This window comes from Apteryx rowi, unplaced genomic scaffold (genome assembly GCF_003343035.1).
Source record: "Apteryx rowi isolate R43461 unplaced genomic scaffold, aptRow1 scaffold_183, whole genome shotgun sequence".
Lineage (NCBI taxonomy): Eukaryota > Metazoa > Chordata > Aves > Apterygiformes > Apterygidae > Apteryx > Apteryx rowi.
The window spans coordinates 439,340-464,670 of record NW_020448119.1 but is presented as its reverse complement, the minus strand read 5'-3'; the positions used below and the strand labels follow the sequence as shown (position 1 = coordinate 464,670).

The window sequence follows — 25,331 nt, the reverse complement described above, 5'->3', positions numbered from 1 at the left end:
GCCATGTGCTTTCAGCACATTGAAGGAACTTACTGATGGCTTTCAGATCATGGTGTGCATGATGGGATCAAGTGACTGGGGAGACACTGAAAGAAAGAAAGTAAAGCTGCATAGATACAGGTCTCATTTTCATTCTGAAACTAGACAAGTATTTTAAAAGGGAGGACTCAAGTAAGTGAAAATAAACTGGAATGAAAAGAAAGAGCAAAGTACAAGCAAAAGGAAATTAAGGTATTATACTGGGTGTGGTATTGAATCTTGTACCTGCTGTGGCTGGGTTCCCTGGATAGACTGGGTACATCATTGTTGTTTGTAGCTGGCTGGGCAGATCCCTTCAGCGCTGAACACCTCACTGGAGTTTCTGACTTCGTAGGTGACCATGGATACAGAATATGAAAAAGATCACATTAAAAAGCTGCAGGAGCAGCATATGTCCATGCAAAAGAAAACCTTCACCAACTGGATGAACAATGTCTACTTCAGGAACAATGTAGGTAGTTCCTCCGCTTTGGGGCTTTTTCCTGTTTTTTTTATTTCACCCACTCTATTATTTTCTATGTTATTTTTTCACACCTTTCCTAAGTGTCATCATTAGATATGTCTGCAAGCAAGAAACACTTTGACTAACCATAGTATTCCAGCCTGTATCTTTTATCTCACATCTATCTCCATTCCCCATGTTACCTATCTTCCCTGAAACAGTAGTTCACTTTTGTAGACTATCTTCCTATAACCATGTCACTTTTGTGATGTCCATTGTATCCTGTAGATCTTCCCAGAGTAAGATCTTTATTTGTTCTTCTTATAATAAGTGAAGTATTTGCAAGTGTCTGGGTTTCCCAAAACAATGTCCAATTTTTAATTGCCCAGCCAAAATTTAAAGATTTTCTACTTTGCCTGCGATTTCTGGATGCAGATYAGTCCAGGTTGCGTTGCTGCTCTGTGGCTCTGAAAAAGCTGCTTTAGGTCTAGCAGTTTCAGACATATTACTGTGCAAATACAGAGCAGTTCGTTTTCAGTAAATCTGAGATTTCCAGAAAGCATCAGAACTACTGCACAGTTGATTTGTGCATGCAAGGTAACTCCAACATATTCCAAACGTCACCAGGTATACTTCACATAAACTAATTTCAGGCACAAATGATGTATCACAGCAGGAATTTACYCAAGAACAATTGCCTTTTCTAGAGTCTGTGGTTGATATTAATGACAATGGACCAAGTAGGACCAGGCCTCTTGTTTCTTTTCTACTTCATCACCATGACGGATGTTTCAGTATTAGATGCATTTTTTTTCAGTGTAATGTTGCAACTCAGTGATTGGTGCACAGGTAGCTTCAGAGCACAGCAAAATTTTAAATTAATTTTTCTTAATATAAGAGAAGAACTGCAAAACACAATCTGTTTTTGTTACCTGCAGAAAGTCAGGCTTTTATGATGTAAGAACTTATCTCTGTGTAGCCACAGATAAATATATATACTTTAACATTTTTAAAACACCTTCGAGTTCAAAGATTAAAATGTCAGTCTTAACTCCCTTGACAGTACTTGCTTGTATATCATAAGTGTAGAAAAAAAAGAATAAGAGAGAGGGAGAGCTTTGCAAGCCGTATATGGTAAGAAATGGTGCAGAGATTGAGAGCTTATCAAAGTCTTCTTAGAAATGTAATTTCAGCTTTTGAAAGCACACTTTAACTTGACAGGATCATACTACAGGACACTACAGTGTTTTCAGTTGTACTGCTGGCTATTTGTAGTCTAGCAATAAGGATGCTATTGGATTTAATTTGTTAAGTAATCTGTGATTGGTATCTTAATTCAAAGACTGATACAACAAAGCTATTAAAAATATATCAGCGGCTGGGGATTAGAGCAGATATATGAAAGTAGTCTCTTTACAAATAAGTTAAAATGAAACTATTCTTCATGRGTAAGAGTTTCACAGAACATAGCAAGTTTAGCTTTTTAATGGTAAGATACCATAGGCAGAATTTTAGGCCTATTTAATGTACAAAAGAAAGTGGAAGAATAAATAAAGATAGCAACTAAATAGGGAGTTCTTTCACAGGGATAAGAAGTCAGAGAATGTTGTCAGTTCTTGTTCTACACAAGRTACAGACTTAAAGTCTCTCTGAGCTGCTTTTACGCTTTCAGTGATTTCTTGATTCTCTGGAAGATCTGGTCAGGAATTAAAAGATAAGTCTCCATGTTACTCGTCCTTTTTTTCCTTGCATGTAACTATGCTCTGAATTAAAAAAGCTACTACTTCACTTCAGAATTTTTTTATTTTTTTTCTGGAGACAAAAAGCTTATTTACTGTGATTTCAGAATCACAGTAAGTTATTATTGGGTGTGTGATATGGTCTTAGTGTCACTTCTTGATGGCTAGTGGCATAAAGCCAAAAGGAAACGCCTAAGGCAAGCTCTTGCTAGATCAGAGTACACACTATGTCATGTTGTATCACATAAGCATTCAGTGATCTCACTACTGGCAGCAATGAAATAGTTTTTGTAGAAAATCTTAATCTTTCACATAGTGACTGAGTTTAGTGTGAGACTGGCTAAAAATATGGAGACTTTGGATGGCATCTAACCAGGATGTAACAGACTTTGTTAAGACTATGGACTGAAAAAAGGAGCCATTGAACCCAGCAAACCTGTAAATATGTCTTCTCATTTCCTTTGTTTTGTTTCACTTCACTATGGGATTATCAATGCAATTTTTAAATGAAAAGCATTGCTCAAAAATAAAAAGTTGAAAACATTTATTTGAATTGAAAAAAAAAGTCAGCACTTCCAAAAATGTTTGATTTTGAAAATGTTGAAATGTTTTGATATTTTTCAAAGTATTTACTGCCTACTTATCCTGTTTTTGTTCTTTATTGGTTTGGTCATTTATTTGACTTCAGTCCACAGTCATAAATAATGACAGTCTTTCTACATATCCATTTTTAGTGAATTAAGATTCATCAGATAATCCACTTACTCTTCACACTTATGCACTGACCTACAGTAAATTCACTGAAACCAGCAACAAGGTGTTGTTTGCTTATCACTTAAAGTAGAGGACTCTGTGGGCCAACTGTTCAGGCACAGAGGCTGAACTGGCTTTAGTACTGCGTGACTGATCTTTGCAGGTAAAGGTTGTGATAGAAGATATTTATACAGAGCTGAAGGATGGCATTTATCTCATGCAACTCCTGGAGCTGCTCTCTGGAGAATCTTTGCCCAGACCAAACAGGGGAAAGATGAGGGTGCATTTTCTGGAGAACAACAGCAAAGCCATTACATTCCTGAAATCTAAGGTAAGTATTGATATCACAGATGACAAAAGTTTAGAAATGTCACTAAATAATTATAGTATTATGCTCATCATGACTTTCCCCTCTGACACACAATAAGATGTTCTTTGTATACAGGGCAGGGTTTGGGGGTTTTTTTAAGTTTTTAGATTTGACTTTTTTGTTATTTGACTAACATGACTTATAAGCATCTGATGTCCAGCAAAAAAAGTCACACCTAAATGAAAAGATATTGCATTTTGAAATGCTGATTTGAAATACTATTTCCCATAAGAAATTTGAGACAATAGCACTCAAAATCTGCACTTTCACAATAGAAAAGAATTATTTCCTCAAATTCACATTTTCTGATGGAAGTTTTAGTCATGTGAAAATTGTTGACCAATTTTAATCTTGGATAGAGGAAAACTGCAAGAAGAGAATAAAATGGACTGAGGAATAAGAATATGTGACTGGTAAGAGGGAGACCAGGGCTGCGGGAGAAAAAGGCATAGGAAATACATCCAGGGAATAGGGAGAAGGTTACTCTGCTAGCTAAACTTTTTGTTTTATTCATATAATTATCTCACACTTGGTTTTGTTTCTTATTCATTGGAGTTTGAGAAATAGAAGCAAAATTWTCCCAAAAGTCCCAGCCCCTTTCCCAGATATGTGAAGGACAGTTGTAGGCTGTAAGAGAGATAAGACAAACTGTCATAAATATTCTTGATTCCCATGGCAAAGAGGGTCACTAATCCTTCATATTTGGACAGCTTCTTAAAATGGTCCCTGCATGACTGCAGTAGGATAAATGTTCTCTAAAGTCTAGGTAATTCCTGGAAACCTGTCTACAATTTCTGAATTAACTTAAAGAACTTTGTCACATGAGTCTCAACTCCATGAAGGTGAACATGCAGACAGCGGGAGTCAACAGGGTGTTCACAGACTATCTGAAGAGATACCACCTTGCTGGCATGAACTGCAGCCCTGCCTGCTGCTTGAGCAATAGCAGAGGAAGCCGTGGCTTGTTTTGTAGGGAGCTTGTGCTGTTTGGTGAGCCACGAGCTATGTGCTGACTAGCTGGAGGGAGGTCAGACAGACAGAGGGTCTCTGAGCTTGCCCTGCAGCCATTCCCTTGCAGGAACGGGGCACCAAATCATGGTTCTCTTCTTTCCTTAACCACCAGTTTTCAAAACCCTTGTAGGAACTTTGTCTGTGAGACTGCCATCCCTTTGCCAGGCTTTTGCTGAGACTCAGCTTTGGTGCACGTGGCAGCTTGAGGGGAGTGAACATGGGAGCTGACAAGTCTATGGACAAATGAAGAGATCACATAAAACCTGTTTCCTTAAGAAAATAGCCTAAACATTCTCTTCACACACAGTTTGCTACACAGATGTTTCCTTCAGAGAACTGGATGTGAATTGTTTGATGCTGAACAGATGTTGGTTTATTAGCAGGTACAAGTAAAAGTGATTGGGCCTGAGAATATTGTAGATGGTGACAAAACCTTAATCCTGGGACTTATCTGGATCATTATACTCCGATTTCAGATTTCATCTATCAAACTTGATAAGGTAAAACAGCAAGAAAGGACCATTCTGATGATGTTTCTTGACCATTTTGATCATGTAGATCTTGTAATGTTACCCAGTGATTTGCATGTTTCCTAGCAACTGCATGCAACTATCTAACTCTTTWGACTTTAATTAGCCAGGAATTTCTAAAAGGAATTGAATCCATTTTAGAGTTTCTCAAAGACAGAGAAAACAATAGCTTGTAGATATACAGAATATTCATGTTCCTTACTCCCGTCCGCTAACTTTCTACTGGCTTTGACTCTAGAAAGAATTTTTTTTTTGAGGAAAACTCTCTCCATATTTGAACTATGTGCTGACCATTTGTTCTTTTGCCAAAGAAAAGTTTTTCATTTTTAAGAAAAGTTAATTTTATAACCCTTATTTAACGTGTACTCTAAGTACCTGAGAGGTAAGATCCTGTGAAGATACTGCAAAATCAAAGTTAGTAATTTCTAACGTTAGATATCAATATATTATATTTTGTTTCTGAGTTCTAGACTGCAGCTAAGGAAACAAACTGAGCTGAGCTTTATGTCTCTCCTGCTTTTCACTTGGTTTCTACAAATCTTGCAAAAAATAAAAGTTTAGAAACTTTTTAACACCTTCATTTCAAATTATAATTTAGGAGTTCATTCAATTAACTTTCACAGAAACCTTCTACATTCATGTTAAATCATTCTACCTTCATGGTAGATCTGGCCAATAAGTATGATAAGGCTGTTATGACTGCTAGAGGGGATTTGGAAGCAGAACAAAAGTAAAACAAAGAGAGTTTTTTGGGGAACATAAGCGTAAACTCACTGATGCTACTTACATATGCTGTCTGCCCTGATTTTTCTCTTCTTTGCCTTCTTCACAGGAAGAATTTGGAGGCAGAGCTGATTTTCTATTTGCCAATGAAGCCTTACTAATCTGGTGTCAGCATAAAACTGCCAGCTATTCCAATGTGAATGTGAAGGACTTCTCCAAAAGCTGGAGTGATGGGCTGGCCTTCAATGCAATCATTCATGCTCACAGGTAAGAGCTGATGGATCAGTTCAGATCATTTCAGGAGCAGTTGCTCATTGCTGTCTCCAGGTCTGGCACAAGTTGTTCCATGGTCCAAGTTACCTGTATTTGTCAAGATATTGTAAAATTGTCTCTTTGCTCTTTCTCACTGAAAACTCTCTGAAGAAGGACCAAAGGCTTCCTGCTTGGCAGTTCCTTTTGTTGGAAGTAAAATGGAATTTCCAAGGGAATATCACACATCTAAACAATGCTGCCAAGTTCTTATTTGGTCTTAGCCTCCCTGATCATGTTCCAGTTGCACTTTTACAAAAGTTATTGATTTTTTCAGAGATGGGTCTTATTGTAGGAGCTTCGTGAGCATTCACACTTTTCGATTCAATTTTAACAGAGTAAACAACCTCTCAGTGTCTTTTTTTCCTCCCTTCTCTGCCCCTCAGAAAACATGTGGGGAAAACAGCCCAAGGCAGGAGAGAAAAGCCACCTGTGAGAGCCTTGAACAATTCTTTTCCCACTAACAATTCTGCTCCATCTTCTGGCAGGATGGGGGGAGCCTGTAGCTTCTCCAGCTGGGAGTGAGCTGCCTTCTCAGAATCGCTTCACTAATATGCTTTGGTTTTCATAAGCCAGTGGAGACAAAGTGCAGAGACCTGCTGGGGAGTGGTGGTACTTCAACTTCATAAGGGGGTTTTTCTTCCTCCAGTGTAAGTGAGGTTTGATGCTCTCAGATGAAGCTCAGACAGAGTAATTTCAGAGTTTGTGTTGCATTTCTTATTCTATTCTAATAAACAGTTTATGTTTTATCATCTCAAAGAACTTAATATAAATCTCTTTTCCCCTCCACCCCCTATTCTTCTCCTTGTCCAGGCCTGATCTTATCCACTACAGCTCCCTGCGGCAGGACCAGCCCATCAAGAACCTGAACAACGCCTTCAATGTTGCAGAGAAAGAGCTAGGAATCAGTAAACTGCTGGATGCTGAGGACGTGGCAGTACCCCACCCAGATGAGAGATCCATCATGACCTATGTGTCACTCTATTACCACTACTTTTCCAGACTGAAACAAGGCCAGACAATCCAAAAGCGACTTGCCAAAGTAAGGGCATCGCTATCTTTAAAAGTTACCTCTTATTTCTATCTCTGTTTATGCTTTTCACTTGCATAAAGTTAAATTTGTTTTGGAGATGTTTATTAGTGCAAGCTCAGCTTCAAGATCATTTGACCTGAATTAAATGGCAGTCATTTCAGAGATTTTTTATTGTCACTTGAATCTTGAGAAGYATCTGCAGACTCTCTGATCTCTAAAAGTTTGCATTTATCTCACTGGAAATGGATCCCTTTTTGACCTCACAGTTTCTCTGAGAGCTGATGTGCTTCAAGGCAGCTTGAAGCATACAGATCTCATCAATCTTGGGAGGATTACAGCTAGGTAAAAGCAGAGCTAGTCAACAATTTTCTGATTTAACAGGAAAGATTATCTCTTATTCTATGAGACTACTCTGAATTTTTATTTCCTGTAAAAATCCTCATCCTTTCTTTCTAACTCCGTAATCAGGTATAAAATGCAAACAAGAGCATGAAAAGTGGAAGAGTGTAAAAGAAGGGGGAAAACTCCTAGAAAACCAAATGAAAGAGAAAAAAGATTCGTTAATTAATTTTATTCAGTTTTCATATGATTCACATGATTATGATTTGTATTAAAATTACTTACATCCTTTTAATGAAAAACTGAAAGAATTTTGAGTAGTTCTAACCAAAATATTGTGGTTGTTCCACTGAGGACTACTTCCCTTAGAGACAATTTCTTTTCTACCTTCAAAATAATCCATTCTGTTTTTGTCAAAAATACAAGACAAACAGCCCACAAAAAATCTGCATGCCCAGGATGGGGGCTGCATGATTGTCTGCATTCGAAGAACAGGCTGTGCTGTTGTGGGGGGTGGGAATACCTTGCTGAGTAGGAGGCATAAAAATCAAAACCAGGACTTCCCTGGTGGTGACAAGGTGAAAAGCTTCTTCAAAGCAGGGTTTGCTCAGCTAAGYAGTTTGGGACAAGAACAAGATGATCCTGGGTCATATATTGGTAGCAGTGATGTTCTCTGAAGAGAAGTGTTAGATGAGAGCAGGAACTGGAGTTTAGTTAAACAAAGATTGGGCATAAATGAGGAGAGTGGACAGTAGGTTTTGACTGGAGTCCACCCAAGGCTCTGAGTTTTAACCTGGAGACATTATTTCAGTTCTCTCAGAAGAAAGATTTTCTTTTCCATTTTGCCTGAATTTCATTCTTCATCGCTCAGGGGGCACTAGCAGAATTTCTTCTGAGAGTTTGAGGGTTATTCCTTATACCTGAAATAGAATATCTTAGAAATATCTCAGGAACTGATTTCAGAACAGAGGAACACATTTTAGAACCCCCTGCATTATATTAAGCTTTTCTAGAGTCACCAGACATGTATTAGGGGAACTCTAAGGATCAGATAGAGTACATCTTTGTATGTTGGTCAAAAATGGAAAGAATATTTCTCACACCTTTTTTGTTGTTGTTGTTGCACTCCACAGATTTTTCCTCTTTGTATAGGCATATTTATTCTTTCTTCTCTCTCTCTCTCTCTCTATCTCCACTTACCTGCTTCTTTTTCTTGGTTTGTCTTCTTTGACATTTTTACCCTGTCCCTAACATTGCTCTCCTCTCCTCTTGCATTTCTTGCACTCACAAACATACAGAAGGAGAATGAGACAGATGTTAATCTCTTCATGTCCTTAGTGCCCTCAGATAGGCAACTCTGAACTTACTAATAGGATTGGGGAGTGAAGCCTGAATGTGTCAAGGAAGCGTTTGTGTTGAGGGTAAGTGGGTGACCAGGACGGCAGAGAGAACAGGTCCAGGGAGGTAAATCTCCCTTCCCCCAGCCACACAAAGTGGCCGTGCACTTACTAGGATCTTTCAGCGAGAACTGGGTATGATGGCAGAAAATACAGAAGGGAGCTCTGATGCCATGGGCTGCTTTTCCTACACTAAAGGGTGGTGCTGTTTTACTCCCCTTTCAGCACGGTGACATTTACTCATTGCCAAGTGCACTTTCTGATAGATAAAAGCAGAATACAGCTTGCAGGGCCTGGGTCTTTGCTCAGCATGCCATCTCCACTACTAATCTGCCTGCCTGGAGCAGACAGGCTCTGAGGAGTGCTAGAGGCAGACAATGTTGTTCAGCATTAACTCTGATGTCTGCAGGAGAGTGATTCAGAATGAGGGCCACTGAGTTAGGGTGAGAAAAAATATAAAAAGACAAAGATGGAAAAATATGTAAAATGGAGAGAAGGGATGGTTTCATTCTAACACTTTTTATTTCATTATAAATTTCATTCTAAATATTTGCTCCAGGAACAGTATTTACTTGAAGTTCACATAAATGCAGGTCTGACCACAAATGAAACAGATAAATGTCCTGGACTTGGAAAATCAGTATTGAGTCACAGTTAACATCCTTACCAAACCCCTGTTTGTTTATGATGCATTCTCTTTCTCTCATAATTTACATAAAATGAAACAGCTCCAACAGAAGAGATTGAGAAGGGGCTGCTTGACAACAGTCTGCAGTAGGGTTGTGAGAGAGCCAGGATGTGACTCAGGCGAAGGAGGAACTTGTCAGATGCTCTCCTGCAGCTTAAGGCAGTGAAGCTAAAAGAGGGTAATTGCATATTAGCAGACAGGATGGGACTGTTTCCTTTTCTTTTCTTTTCATGAAAGAGAATGGAAAAAAATCTTAGTTTTTCTGCACTATGAAACATAGATTCTGAATCCTCAGTTTGGGATTCTTGCTTTCTGGTCAGCCCACACAGGAACTGTTGACAGTCTCCACACACATGCTGCCAGTATTTCCCCCTGTTTAATTCCAAAATTAACCTTTCTTAAATAAAAATGAAATGAGACATTAAATAACATTTATTTTACTGTGTTTTATGGAATATCATTCTAGGATTTCACCTAGCCTCAAATGTGACAGCCATCATCACACTGATTAAAAAAAAATGTGATGACTGTGTCAACCCGCTTGTTAAATACAACTTTCCTGACATATATTGCAGGTCATTGGGATCCTAAACTTGGTTTATGAGGATGTTACATTCTGTTCACCCACTTTATTCCATTCTGCTTATTATGTGGCTTGTAACTCCATATTCCCATTACAGATCATGTCCTTCCTGAAGGAGATAGATGACTTGAAGCTTCAGTATGAGCAGATGGTCTCTGATCTTCTGAAATGGATGAAACAGAAGGTGATGGAACTGGATGATCGTCATTTTCCCAACACTCTTCAGGAAATGTGGCTGCTCATGGCCAACTTCAAGACCTTCCGCACTGCAGAGAAGCCCCCCAAATACCAAGAGAAAGGTATGATTGAAGCTCATCTCTTCAACATCAGGACCAAGCAGAGAGCCAACAATCAATGGCCATACCTACCCCCTGAAGGGAAGACACTGCAGGATGTGGAAAAGCACTGGATTATCCTGGAAAAGGCAGAGCACAACCGGGGAAAAGCACTACAGAAGGAGATGTTGAGGCTAGAGAGGCTGGAGCAGCTAGTTCAGAGGTTCCTGAAGAAGGCAGCCCTGCGTGAATCCTACTTGGATGACATGAAGAAAGTGATTGGGAATCAGGACTTCTGGCTGGAGAGCGCAGACAGGATGGAGGCTGCCAGTAAGAAGCTGGAAGCCATTGCGGCAGATGTATTCCCCAGGAGGGAACGCTTCACAAATTTGGCTGAAATGGCAGCAGTCATCAGCCAGGAGAACTATCATGGCAAGGACCAAATCAAGAAGAAGTGAGTGACAGTCGTGGTACTGTGTAGTGGTGGAGGTTAAAGTTAGTCCTGATATTCAGTGGAGTGGAGGAAGAAGTAGAATCGTAGCTATTTACCTCTGCCCTCATGAGTAGAACTGGCCAGAATTTCTTCTACTGAACAGTTTCAGCATATAAATGTTTCATTTTCTTTAAAATTTTATTTTTTTCTTGAATGATCCAAAACTCAGGCTGATTTCCGGTGAAAAATAGTTTTGAGATATTTTCATGTTTGTATGAAAATATGTGCTCTGCCAAAAATCCTATTCTCCATGAAAAATGCTTAGATGGATACATTTTTTTCCAAATCAACACATTTCCTTTCCAGTCAATAGTTTGGGAAGTGCAGATCAGTTCAGGCACAAAGTCTTCCAGTGTCACCTGTTTGGAGCAAATCTTGAAAAATTGTGACTTCTGTGATTATCAGTATATTCTTATTTGGGACTGGCTAAAAAAGCCACATGAATAATTTTTATTGTGGTATTTCAATGCTTTTCTAAGTTCAGACAAATTCAGAAGCATGTGGGAAAACTGAGAGAAATAATTATAAAAGAGTAACCCAATTTCCTTTACGAGGTCAGGTTGTGATTTGAAGACCCCATCTTTTTTCCAAGCCTCTCCACTGTATCAGACAAAAGCAATACAAGATGTCAAGTGTGAGGATCCATAGAAAACTATCTCTAAAATAAAAATTCATTGACAATTGATATGCTAGTCAAAATTCCTCCCTATCTCCACACTAATTAAATAACAGCATTGCTGTGACCTATCCTGTGATCCTGGCCTATCCTCCTGCCCCACTGGCAAGAGTTGTATGTGTTCATTTAGCTCCTCTAAAACAGTGAGCACTGGGACTCTTTTCCCATGCTGCCCAAAGCATGAAGTCTTTGTTACAAGTGGGTCCTTTCTCTCTCTTCCCACACAGGCAAGACAGCATTTCAAAACAGTGGCAGGATCTTCTGGATCAGCTGCAGAGACGACAACACTCTCTGGGTGCAATGCAGGAAATTCTGGGCCTCCTGAGGGATAYTGATGCCATTACGGAGGAGCTGAAAGAGTTGCAGGTACCAAGCCCTCTCTGCCAGCACACAGCTCACACTGTTATCAATGTGCATCACTAAAAAAGCACCCATATTTCAGGGACTAGTATGATCTAGAGTGCTCGCTGCCTGGTGTGAACAGATGAGTCTATCAGCTTTAGAAAAAAATCACGATTTTTTACTTCAGTGCCTAACAGTACATTTCAGTTCATCATTCCAGGTACCTACATTAGAAAAAACAGGCTTCATTACAGGGCGCTCTGTAACCAGAACCCGATATGGTATTACTAGGAGTGCACTGTAAGTTCATAATATGTAGTAAAATAAAGATTAAATTAAGGATAAGTGATACCTATAAGATATGAATCTGTCTGTCCTAGTGTTTTGTCAGCCAAGAGCAACTAATGGTAATGCTGTTGGAACCATGATAGCCTGATATGAGAGAAGAAAGATTTATAAGTAAAGATAATATCCTACATTAGAATAATTGATACAATTAGAAAGAGAACAAACTCTCAAGCATGCAGTATCTTTGTCAGGCCCAAATAAAATACTAATTTTGTTATTTATTATTTTATTATTTAGATAGCAAAGACAAGTAAGTTCATCAAAGAAAAAATGTGTAGTCAAAGCATATCACGAAATGGGATGTCATAGAATTCTCCAGATAAAGACTGTGAATCTAGCTGATTATGATCGGATGTATAGGAAAGGCCTATTCCTTGGACCCAAGAATGCTGAGACTTTGAGTGCTTAATCAATAGAATAACTTAGATGTGAAAAAAGAGGCTTGTTTGAAGAGATCATTGCTTCCAGTGTAGTAGATAGAAACTCAAGATTGTTGGCACTATCTTGTGAAACTGAAAGAAAAGTATGATTCCTCTAATTAGGCAGATACAGTCTTTACATAGTTGAAACCAGTCTTTTACATTTAAAAGCTATCAAAGTCAACAGGAACCTTTTATGTGATTTCTTTGTACTGGGCCCTTAGGTGACACCTTCTGCCAACACCATTTCTTTCTCACTTTGCAGGCACTAGTGAATTCCCAGGACTGTGGGAAGCAGCTCTTGGAAGTAGTAGATTTGCTGCAGAAGCATGACCTGGTTGACTCGCAGATCTCTTCCTATGATGATAGATTGGCATATATCACCCAAAGGACAGCAGAAATCAGCAAGGACAGCACAGTCAAACCAGAAGTGCTTTATGCGAAAGTTCAGATGCTTCGTCAGCTGTATCAGAACCTTGTAGCTCTGAGCAAGACACGGTAGGGCTGTGCTTATGGCTCTTTTCTTGCTGATTAGGATGATGGAGCAATGCCTTTTAAATCAGAGGACACAAAGGTCCTAGCATTTAGAATTTCTCCTTTCCCCATTTAGAAAGGCACTACACAAGCAAATTGAGTGTCTTTATTACAGCTGACTGGAAGGGTTCACTAGCGCTCGTAGCTGAAGAATAGTTTCATTCTCAGCATGTATTTTGACTTGCCAAATATGTAGTCTGGATAGCATGTTGGTTGACTTCACATCTCCTAGAGGAAGCAGGAAATGTAATTTTCATTGCCTTAAGAGGAAATGGGAAATTTAATTTTGGTTGCCTTGTTTTCATTTTCAGCATTTATTCTGACTTGCTGAATGTGTAGTCTGCATAGCATATGGTTGACTTCCTAGCAGAAGTGGGAAATTTAATTTTGGTTTGCTGGTTTTCTTGTATGGATAAATTAAGCTATGACAAAGAGTTACAGGCATTCAAAATTTGGATTTTCTAAATTCTGAAGCTCTTTGATTAAGAAATTCTGTACCATTGTCCCCATGGGATCTCAATTCTGGCTGTGATATACTGTTTCTTTCTTTGTTTCAGAAAATCTCAGCTACAGGAGGCCTTGAAGCTTTTTGAATTCTTTCGTGACTGCAAGGAGGAAGAATTATGGATCTCTGAGAAATGGAAGCTAGCAAGAACAACAACATTAGGGAAAGATGTCAGCCAGATTACAGCCTCTATTCAGAAGCACAAGGTATCTTATTTTGCTGGTGGTCTTTTCTTTGCATTATAGCAAGACTTTAGAACATCTGTGTCCTTTAGTTTAGTCAGTACAGCACTTATAAGAGCTCTCACACCACTCTATCTCAAGTGTCATGACCAGTGCCTGGAACTCTAAAAAAAAAGTGTAGGATGGGGATTTTTCCCAGGAGGGGAATGAAAGGGCAGGGAAGTCATATATTTGATACTGGACTGGAAATGTGGCCTGAATTGAAGATCARTGGGCTACATACTAGCTTACGTTGGTGGATGGAGGGGAAAAGGCTGTAGTTTTTGTTTTTCCCATTCATCTTCCCTGGGCAAGAGAGATGGCAGACTGTTGGGAAAGAAAGAGACGGTGAAAAAAAAGACTGGTCACTAATAATAGCAGGCAGGATGGGAGCCCCATGGATGGTATCGTGTGAGATGCCTAGAAACCTGTTACAGCTTTCCCTAAGAGCTTGCTGTGGGTTAGCGTCAAAAGTCTAGCTATGCAAACTACTGCTTTTTTTATGGCAAAGGATCATTGTAAACAAGCAAAGAGACTTGTGGAGTTGAGAATCCAGTGATGAAACTGAAACAAGAGCCCCTTCTGTAATCTGAATATGCATGCGTGTGCATCTATTTGTGTATGCTACTTCCAGAAGCTGTACAGCAGCTGGATTGGTGAACAAACAAATATCTCCCTCAGAGCAGCAGACCATGTCAAAGGCAACAAGTAGGACAGTAACTTGGGTGGGGAAGGGAGTTGTCTCATGGCTCGGGGAAGAGTCCCAGGCACAGATAAGGCAGAGGGCTCTTAGAACAGTCTGTGTTATAGTAGCTGACAATAAGACCCCCACTTTGCTCTCAGCTGGTGGTGAGTGAGTGACTTGTGCTCGTGCATCTCCCATCCCTCTGCTAGGCTCTCGAAGTGGAGTGCAACTCCCACAGGGCAGTTTGTGCAGACGTAATGAGGAAGGGCTGGGAGCTGAGCCAGAAGAACCATGCGCACAAGGAGGACATCCTGAGGCAGACGGACAACCTCCAAAAGTTGTGGCAGCAGCTCCAGGATGAAGTGGCTGATCGCAAAAGCCGTCTGCAGGCAGCAGCTCTCATCAAACAGGTCAGCGGGGCTTTACTGTGGTGTGTGGTAGTGGGGACACAAACACGGTTCAGTTCTGCCCTGTGCTCCTGCAGGCAGGGCAATGGGGGAGGAAATCTTCAGGCTTCGAAAAGAGATTGCCAGTGGTTCAGGCTCATCCCTCCTGCAAGCCAGGCAGGCAGTGGAGAGGAGTGGTTTGTGCCTAGCAGAGTACCTCAGCTGGTGGTTGTTCTCAGTTAAAAATGCTATTGGAAGTAGCTCACATAACACTGCTGATGCACAGTCTTTTCTGAGGGTGAGATCTGGGTAGCTGTGCGACATTTTTCTAACGTTAAAAAACCCAGCAAAACAAACATGCCATAAGGCTTGGATCTGGATCATGAATTTCCCAAAGCCTGGGAAACACTTGACCCTGCCATGGTGATCTGCACAGCTCTCTTGCACATACAAACGTTCACACAGCTGCAGACAAAGAGCTCCTATAAAATCAGCATTCAGAAATTATATATCAGTATCTCAGGTATTCTTATAATCGCCTCTTTCCTACTTTTTTTGCTCAGCCTCATAACATCATTATGATGTTGTTTTATATTCTTCTTTCTTTTCCTTTCACTATTATTGGGGGGGGGGGTGTTATGCTTTTTTTCTGTATCACAATATCTTGTTTGTTTTGTTTTGTTTTTTTACAATCATAGCCAGGTAGACGCAATTCATGGAAAAAAGAAGAAAGTTTATATTGTAGACTCTGAATTCGTTGTTCATTGTGAGGTTAGTCTTTCGAACCTTTAGAAAATAGCTGTTGTTGAAATTGCACAGTGTCTCCTGTGAAATATTTTATGTTGCCAGTTCCTTTTATAGCTGCTGTTGAGCAGCATAAAGGTTTAGTTACTTAGGTATTTTCAAAGAGTTGTAGAGGGCAATGCTTGAAACTAATTTGTGCACAGTGATTCTGTGGCTTATCATGAAATATATCAAGGATTTAGAGCTCTAGAGCTACCGTATTCATAGCTTACACAACATCTGAAAGTAACCTCATAGCTACAGTTCTAATGGAATTTCTGCTTGGCTGAGGACGATTTTCAAAAGAGGAAGGAGGTTGGTATGAAAGTTCCAGGATGAAACCCAGTGTTTTCTTCTCCTGTGTTCCCTTCAGTACTTTGCTGACATTGATGAAGCAAATTCATGGCTGCRAGAGATACAACCCCTTCTGGCCAGCAAGGACTATGGAAAAGATGAATCCAGTGCCGAAGTGCTGTTGCATCGGCACTTGCGTCTGGAGAAAGAGATTGCAGCCTACTCCTCGGAGATGAGACGCCTGAAAGAGCAGGCTGACATTGCGGCAGAGCAAGCACCAGCTGCAGTAAGTAGATGAGGGGTTCTGTCATATTTTCTTCCTTTGTTTTGTAACTATTACAGCTGGCTAGAAATTTCCCACAGAATACTTTTTCAACTGGAAAATGGTGTTCTGATGTTGTCTAAACCTTTTTCAGTAAGGCAGCCATTTCAACAAATTTTTCATTTGTAAAATAGATTGAAAAAAAACCTTGTTAAGTTTAAAGCAATACATTTCAGAACAGAATATTTTATGTTTTAAAATTACTTTGGCTGGGATTGTTTTTTAATTTTATATTAGACCCTATGAAATGTTTCTGAATAATGCAAAATATTTTGATTTTGCCAGAACAGAATTTTCCATATGACCTAAACAAGAGTCTTTTTGGTTTTTTAATTCAGTAGAAAATTTGAATTGGATTTGAAGCAAATTTTTAAATGGCAGAGAAGTTCATTGGCCACTTTTAGCCCACCTAGTTAGTGTTTGTCTCAACGTCCAAATAAAAGCATTTATTCCCTAGGGCGCTCAGTAGGCCTTGAAACTATTCAGGTATTGAAAATATCACAAGGAGAACTTTGAGCCTAGTGGATTCTACAATTTGTTGGCAATTTTAAAAATTAAAAAAAAAGCTGATTTGGGCACAAAATGAGATTTTTTTAGAGAATCCAAACATTTTAAACTGAGCTAAAGGAAACTTTTTCTTTAAACAGAACTGAAATTTTTTTAGTTATTCATTTAATTATTTCAGAATTAAAAAGAAAATAGGTTCAAACTAATACAGGAGATGTTTTATTTAAAAGTCAGAAGTTATAGTCTGAAATAGAAAGTCTGAATTTTCTTTCTACATAAATTTTTATCCAATTTAGAAATATTCAGACGCTGATTCTGTTAAATTTTGCCTTACAGATGGTGAAGATGGAAGCTCCAAGTGACTTAACTCAGAAGACAACTAAGCTATCATTCAGTCGAACCTGGGCTACATCTGACACTGCATTTCCTGGTAGCTCCAGTCAAGATGTTCATTTTGTTCCAGAGAACATCTGGAAGACCCAAGAGGAAATAGACTCGCTTTATGAAAATCTGCAGAGCATGGCTGAGGTGTGGTATCTCTGCCAATCTTTTGTGCTTCAACAAAATAGCCAAGTCCAGAGCAATGCGAAGGTGCTGCACCAGCTTCTCTTTTTTAGTTCCAGTAATGTGTCTCAATCCTGAAAGAGGTAGCTACTGTTCAGGGTGAAACTTAAAGAACTGAGATTATCACCGAAGTTTTATGTCAACCTGCATCAGAGCCTGTCTGTTCAATTTGTATTGGCAAAATTCCCATTTACCTTCCAGTCTTTATATTTCTTGAAGAGTAGATTCTTTGGTGTAATCTTGTTTTTTCTAATGTTTGCTTGCTGCAGCTGAAAGCCTGTGCCAGACTAAAAAAAAATTGTCTTAAGTCTATGTGCTGTCATGCATGATATGAGAAAATGAAAAGAATTGTAATCTGCATTCTGCATTTACTACCTTTCATTCCCACCTGCTGCAATCCAGCCCAAAAGACCAGCAAAAATATCTTGTAAGAGTTTTTACATGTCCCCAAGATTACCGAGGTAAATCTTCAGTAAAAGCAGCATGCAACACTGTACCCTCGCTGTTTGTCAGAGGCTGAGTGCTCTCTAATGGCTTTTCTCATGCTTTTAAACCACTGTTGCTCTGGGAAGAAGTATTCTAAAAGCTTCACATAACATGTTTTCTTTCAGGCAAAACAGCCAAGCTATTACCAGTATGTGGTAGTTTATTTATATGCAAGGATCCTTTTTCTACAAAAGGCAAGATAGTTATTACAGCAATACTTAAGTTTCCATCTGTTTTGCAGGACAGAAAGAAGGCTCTGGAGGACATGATTGGATATTACCGTTTCTGTAGCTCATGTGAAGAATTTCAGTCATGGATGAAAGAAAAAGAGAACATTTTTCGGACTCTTCAACCTCAAGCAGACAATGTGGAGGTCGTGCAGCAGAAATACCAGGTACCCCTTTTCCCTGCTCACAGGTGACACCTTGTAAACCACACTGGCTTTAGAAGAATGGATGAAGCTGACAAGTGAACTCGAGAGTCTTTTTCTTAATTACATTTCAAGTTATGGGGTTGTATATAGCTCGGATGTTCCTTTAGTATAAACTATGACAAGTTTATTGAAGCTGATGTAATCACGCCCCTTTAGCTCTTTTTTTTTTGAATACTTATCATGGCATAAAAGGACTTGTTTTGTGGTTTCTTCGAGAGGCTTTAAATTACAAGAAGAAAAAATCCTACAGTGCGCTTGCATCGCAGTGGAATTAGATGTATGTGCCTAGACATATTGTKCAAGCCTGGAGTAGGTCAGAAGGGTTAAGAGGGAACTACACATGCAGATCTGTATTGTGTCAGCAGACAGGCAAATGAACAAAGAGGGTAAGGTGGAGAAATCAAAGTGTATGACATGCAAAAGTAGAAGATGAGTGAATAAGACAGCTTATTGAGCATTTTGTTCATAGAATTGGAAAAATCTCAAGTTCTGCTTTCCTGTATCTTTTCTATTTTAGAACTTTTTAACGGAACTGGCTGCAGGGAAGGGCCAGCTGGGAGATATTGAAAAATTAGCTGGTAAATATGCAGCGAGAAATCCCAGCAAATATTCTGAGATCCAAATTTGGCTGGAAGAGATCAATAACAGGTAAAGGTGCTACTGGTAAAATGGAGATTGTCTCATGGAGACAACTGGACAACTGACCTTTCATGCCTGATTTAAACTACCCTGAGAAAATATCAGTCTGATAGATTTTCACTCCCAGAATTTGCCTAAGGTTTGAAAAAACAGGTCTTTCCTAGGGGAAATTTTGCATGTGATTGAAGTTTACCGTGTTCCGTTGCAGCTCTCTTCACCAAACACGGATTGAGAAAATCTTCCCATTAGTTACTCAGCAGGCTCTAAATCCTGCAGTTGCCAAGAAGTAGTAAAAAATGCCGTTTTTCTCATTAAAGCTCAGTGACCTCTTTGTGCACATGCTCTAGCAAAAATGCAACAAGAAGGAAAGGAAAGGTAGAGATAGCCTGTTTGTTCAGACAGATGAAGATCCCCTTTTCTACATGAATACCTTGCATAATGGATCGGACTCTTCCATGTTAGGCACCCACCCATGCTCTGATTTGGTACACATAATGAGTTCCTAAAATAGATGTAGGACCAACCTAGGATGCTGTTGGATGTCTGTGTGCAAAGGACGACAGAAACAGCCACTGCGGCTGAGTGTCGCCCTGACGTACTGATCAGGACCACTCTTTATATCCTCTCCTCCCCCTTGATCTTCCGATCCTAGATAAATGGCTGACAACAGGTAAAATACAATATTCGATAGGTGAGGTGCCAAGTGTCAGGGCACCGTGACTGTGTCAGCAGGGGCTCCCTGTGGGGCAGGGCCAGGCCTCGCCGCCAGTGCCCGTCCCACCACCCCGTGCGGGAGCAGGGCAGCGGGGGCGGTTCCAGCCCCAGGCACCAGGCACTGCCACGGGGACGGGGTCGGGCCAGGAAGGCAGCCCGTGGCTCGGGGCCCGGTCGGGATCAGCAGGGCCATGGCAGGGCGGTAGCTCAGGCCAGGCCCTGCCGTCGGCCCTCAGCTGAAAGCGGCTCCTGCAGGCTGGGCGTGGGCATGGGCAGCCACTGCACACCTGGGACCCTCCACACAGCCAGTGAGACGGGGCCCGCCCTGAGCCCCGAGCCCTGTGGCCAGCCCCCCGGCAGGGGCGCGCTGGGGCCTCGATGCCAGCCTCCCCTCTCAGCGAGGGGCGTCCCCACACCTCGCACGGGGCTAGGTCGGGGCCTGGTTGTGAAGCCCCCAGGTGGCGGTGGGAGCGCGCGCGGTGTCTACAGGGTCTCAGGCCAGGCTGGGTGTCACCGTGGGGCTGCTGCAGGGGGTCGTGCAGCTCCATGGGGCAGGGTTGCCATGCGGCTGTCCTCAGCTGCCGGGGGGCCAGGCAGATATTGCCGGGGGTTGCTGTGGGGCTCAAGAGCAGGCAAGGGGGTCAGGCTGGTACTGAAGAGCCTCAGGGACCAGGTGGAGGGTTCAGCTGTCAAGAGGGGGGGTGACACCATGGGGGGATGAGACCTGGGACCAGGCCAAGGGCTGCTCAGGAGCCAGAGGCCAAGTTTGGGGGCTAGCACTAAGGGGGGATCAAGACAGGACTGGGACAGGGTGGTCACTGAGGAGCCCAGGGCCGGGTTGGGGTGGTGTCGGGGGAAAACCTTGGGGCAGGCCCATGGCACTCAGCTTGGGAAGCCTGTGCAGGGGCCGGCCCCTGCACGGCCGTGTGTCAGGCCCCACAGTGCCAGCTCAGGGCTCCAGGCGGCCTGAGCTCGCTGTCAGGGCACAGCGAGGGCCTSCTGCTCCCTAAGGGAGGGGGAGCCGGGAGCTGGGGGGATAACAGGGACAAGAGGGCCTCGCCAGCCACGGCCCAGCCCCACTGGTGAGCAGGGCAGGGCCAGTGGTGGCAGCCAGGATCCAACCAAAGTCCCTATCACTGTGGCGGCTTGTCCCCAAGGCCCCGAGCGGGGAGGGGGCAGCCTCAGCYGCACTAGCTCTAGGTTGGCCCTGAGCCCCCACAGCCAGGCCTCCAGGAGCAGGGGATACTCTCAGGGCCCTGAGGTCAGGGTATTTAAACTGCAGCAATTTGCATGTGTTAAAAGAAGCACAACATGAACTCGCTTGCAGGGGACAGTGATGGATCCAGAAGAGTTCTGTCTGTACCACACTGCAAGGAGCTGATTTGGTTGCTTAGATGTCAGGTCTAGGGTGCCCTTTGTAAATATTAAGAGGAACATCAAACCCTGCCTGACTGTGCCAAGTATGTTTGATACCTGCTCTAGACATAGTCCACCCAGCTGCACCTATAAGGCACTGCCAGATCCTGAATTTGACTGCTGTTATTTATTTGCATTGTGTCCAGAGTTTTCTGGTCACCTGAGCAGGTTGCCTTGTTTAAGGTGAAATTCACTCTGAGGTTGAGGGTGAACACTAGTGTTCACCTKCTCAGCCCATTTAAGTCATGATGAAATCTTCCATGCAAGACATGCAAGGCCATTTGAACAGAAAAAGGATATAGTGTGTTTATTTCCCTTTCCTTCCTTGCTTTCTGATTTTGGCACAGAAACAAATCTCTTCATGGGTAAAACTCGGTACAACAACGGCTATGAACTGAGCCTGTCTGCTTTAGGTGAAGGCAAGTTTGGGGCCTGAGGCCAGATGCAAGTAACTGGGTTATCTCTCTCCAAGGTGGGAGCGCATGGAATCTCTGAAGGAGGAGAAGGGCTCAGAGCTGATTGGAGTGGCTGACGTGAGGACATTTCTTCAAGACTGTCAGAGCATAGGGGTACTCCTGCAAGACAAGATGGTTCAACTCATGGGTCTGGAACCAGGAAACTCAGCTGCTGGGCTGGAGTCAGACAAGCGCAAACTGTCTGCAATTGAGAGAGAGGTCCTAGTGATGGAGAGGAAAATTGAATACTTGAGGAGTGTTGCTAAATCGTAAGGAACCTGCTTTTCTTTTCCGTATTCTTTGCTAATTATCTAAGATCATGTTGTAAATGATAGCCATAACGAGAATGAGAAACTTGTGAAGTCTCTATCTAGCACTGTAAAGAACTCCCTTGCCCATTGGAGAGCAATCTGTGCTGAGTATGCCTGGGAGACTGGCTAAGTGATTGCTTCCAGACTTCACTGTTACAGGAGAAATCTGTGAATACCACAGGATTGTTTGTGCCTCTAACTAACAATTTACCTCTGCTAATGGGAGTTATTTCAACATTCTGAACCAGATCCCACTTAGGTCCTGAACAGGGTAATCAGAGGAAGCAAGGGTAAAGGAAGAAGGATAGCAGATAATTGTGCACTGCAGTTTGAATTTGAAATTTGAATTTAAAGTGCTCTGTTTCTTTAAGTCTTCTGTGTATTTACAATGGGAATGAGCCACTGAACTACAACGTTACCAGAGTCTTTTGAGAGGATGCATTTTCTGCAGGTATGCCAATGTTTCTTACTAGTGTAGAGCATTTGGTGCCTTAAGTGACTTTAACGGAAGTACAAATATCTAGATCCATGGCTTTTAAAGAGCACTGGTTCAAGCTCTAAATGCCTGAGGCTGTTCCTGCAGTTGAATGTATTTGATTTCCTGCTGCAGGATTAAGGACACCAACCCTGCAGAAAGCAGGGCTATCACAGAGCAGGTGGAAAACATGGAGAGACTTCTCACAAAGCTCAAGTTGGAGACCAAAAAGAAGTGGGACGTTCTGCAGCAGGCACAAAATCAGCAGTCCTTCCTGCAAGACAGCCTCAGGCTCCTCCTGTGGGCAGAAGGCATCAGGGAGCAGCTGAGAAGTGAAGAAATGGGTGTGGACGTGACTTCTGCAGAGCAACTGCTGAAGGAGCATCAGGATCTGCTGAAAGAAATTAGGTCTCAGAAGGAAAGGTAGAGAGATTCTATCAGTGGGCTGTTACTACAACAGTATTGCAAAGGTGAAATGTGTCTATTGTACATAAATTGTGTATGAAAATGATGCTGAGGATTTATTTAAATGCTTATGAAATTTAGCATGAAAAGGAGACTGCTGAACACAAAATCCAGTTAGCTTCTGCACATTTGCACATTTACTGTGATGGGGGGACTGTCTGTCTGTTCAGAAAATGGGAAAGCCTGTTTTGTGGGCTTTCCATTCCCTGAATGTGGGCTTTCAAACCAAACAGGGAAATCTCCTCACCTACTACCTCAGCATGTATCCCCAGAGCAGATGTCCACTTGCAGTTTGTAGTGCACACCATTGGCTGGCAGGAAAAGAGCAAGAGAGAGAAGGAGGGAGGGAAGCTAAAGAAGAAAACAAAGCTTATGCAGTCATTCAGTATGTGGGCATTGCCAAGGGAGCAAAGAACTATGATGAAAGAGAATTCAGATTCTGTCATGCAATGAGATCTCACTTTTCTTTCTGACTCTGGGAAGATTTGTGCAGCTGGAAGAGCTAGGGCGCAAGGTAATCCATGATCAACCCAGTAACAGTAGGACCAGGGAGGCCCACCAGTCCATGGAGAGGCTTGCTGAGGAAAACAAAGAGTTGGAGAAGATGCGGGAGCAGCGACAAAAAAAACTGCAGGATGGCCTGGAATTGCAAAAGTTCAACAGGGAGGCAGATCGCATCAATGCAGCGCTCTCCAGCCATGAGGCCTTTCTCCGGGGAGATGACCTTGGGGTATGTGCTGCAGCAGCTGATTTTCTTTTCTCCTTCTTCCGCTCCCCATCCAGGGRGCTACAACAATTTTCTTAATTAAATTAGCTTCCTCATTCTTATAGTTATGGCATATTTGGAAAACAGTTTCAGGGCCTGGGTTTTATGTTCTTATTCATCTCAATGAGAACTACGCTCATTGTCTCTCAGAAACATTTGAAAAAACAGCATGTGTTGTGACCATTGCTGTATTTGTGCGTATCAGATGGTTGTATACATAACTGGGTCTTCAGTTTGGTGGTTAACTGTGAAAAAAGGTTCTAGCTTAAACAAAACCAGTCTTTTTTTCAGTGAAATAGAATCCTTTTTCTTTTCACTAAATATTTTTAAGAACATTAAAGCAAATGAAAGGAAAAATCAAATGCAGGCAATATTCAAAAGATCAGTGAAGGAGGAGGTTGTGGTGCCTCACCTTCTTTTATGTTTTCAGCTGAAACAGTGTGAGATTTTGGGGCTAACTAAACAGAATAAATATTTACTTAATTATGGCCCTTCATATTGCACTTCCCTGACTGCCAGATTGCTGGCATAGCTTATGGAATGCAGATTTTCTTTAAAGATGAAAATGGAACCCTAATACTGGAACAAACCTGAGACAGGGAAAACAAATGCAGCTCAAACCTAAACAGACCTGCTGCCAGTTTACAAACCTGAACTTCCTTAGGCATGGGCAAAATGCATGGTATATGTCCTGCCTGAAAGAAAAAGTGGAAAGTAAGGCCCAAAATTTTTTCATTGCTATAGAAACAACATACAGCAGGAAAAACTTGATCAACTTTTCTTTCTCAAATGCAGGACCATGTGGATGCTGTTCGAAGCCTGCTAAAGCGTCACAAGGAATTTGAACAACTGCTGATGGTGCTGAAGAGACGAGTTGAAACACTTAATGAAAATAGGGTGAAGCTAACAGAGAGCAAACACTTTGCATCTCACATGTGAGTTCAGACTCCTTCCTGCTTTGAGTTCAAAGGGTGAACAAGATAAAACAGGAATTCCACAGTAAATGTTCAGCTTTGGTAAAACAGCAAGTGTGATTAGGTGTGAAATGGAAAACTGTCTCTGAGCCAGGATTCAGTTGATCTCCAAGCTGTTGTTTTCTGGATGAGRAGGGAAACAGGGAATTCCCAGAAAGATACAGATTTCAGAACAAGTGCTTTCAGAACAAGTAAGGGAAATGCTTTAGTTTAAAAGTGACACTTGTCAAAACACTAGAATAATTCTCTTTGTATCATAAACTACATACAGTTCTAAGACTTCTTTAATGTAAACTCATTACATACCTGCATAACTGAATTTTTCTTTCATTTATCGGTATCGCTTAGAATTAATACAGTGCTTGCTGTTAAAAAGTCACAGAGCACTTCACAAGGAAATAACTCGTCATCATCATCTTATGGACCTGATTCTCACTCACACTGAAGTTTCTTCACGTTATTTTGGAAAATTAATTGTCATCTGTGCATCCTTTATCATGCTAGAGCCACTAGGATCTAGTAAGGGGATTTCTGTATAAACAAGGATTAGGGATATAGGATCATATTGGAACTCCTGGGTCAAAAAGACCATGTTCTTGTGATCACAGGTGATAATGTCTTGAAAATTCCTCTGTGAAATTCTAAAACTACCCTTAAAATCAGATCTCTTGCTGGTACTACTACCATTAGAAGACCATTCACAGCCTCATTGCACTTAAGCAGAGAGAAAATTATTAGTTAAGGTGGAATATTTGTGAAGGAGAAAAACCTGGGTGTTCAGTCAAACATAGGATGACTACAAGTCACTAATGTAATACAGCTATACAAAAGAAAAATCAGAGCAGTTGGCAAGTAGAAATTGCTTTCTTGACAAGTCAGCATGGTCA

General features: G+C 41.4%; 1 protein-coding gene across 1 annotated transcript in view; it reads left to right on the top strand.

Moving 5' to 3' along the window:
* The first annotated feature begins 379 nt into the window (after positions 1–379).
* Positions 380–25,331, top strand: part of SPTBN5 (spectrin beta, non-erythrocytic 5) — a 100,344-nt gene continuing 75,392 nt past the window's right edge. The window contains 18 exon segments of the mRNA XM_026061676.1: positions 380–490; positions 3,137–3,304; positions 4,735–4,854; positions 5,717–5,874; positions 6,730–6,958; positions 10,054–10,685; positions 11,628–11,766; positions 12,775–13,007; positions 13,601–13,754; positions 14,664–14,864; positions 15,997–16,203; positions 17,083–17,274; positions 18,038–18,190; positions 18,747–18,877; positions 21,471–21,722; positions 22,375–22,662; positions 23,188–23,434; positions 24,266–24,405. Coding sequence (XP_025917461.1) covers positions 380–490; positions 3,137–3,304; positions 4,735–4,854; positions 5,717–5,874; positions 6,730–6,958; positions 10,054–10,685; positions 11,628–11,766; positions 12,775–13,007; positions 13,601–13,754; positions 14,664–14,864; positions 15,997–16,203; positions 17,083–17,274; positions 18,038–18,190; positions 18,747–18,877; positions 21,471–21,722; positions 22,375–22,662; positions 23,188–23,434; positions 24,266–24,405 — 3,755 coding nt within the window.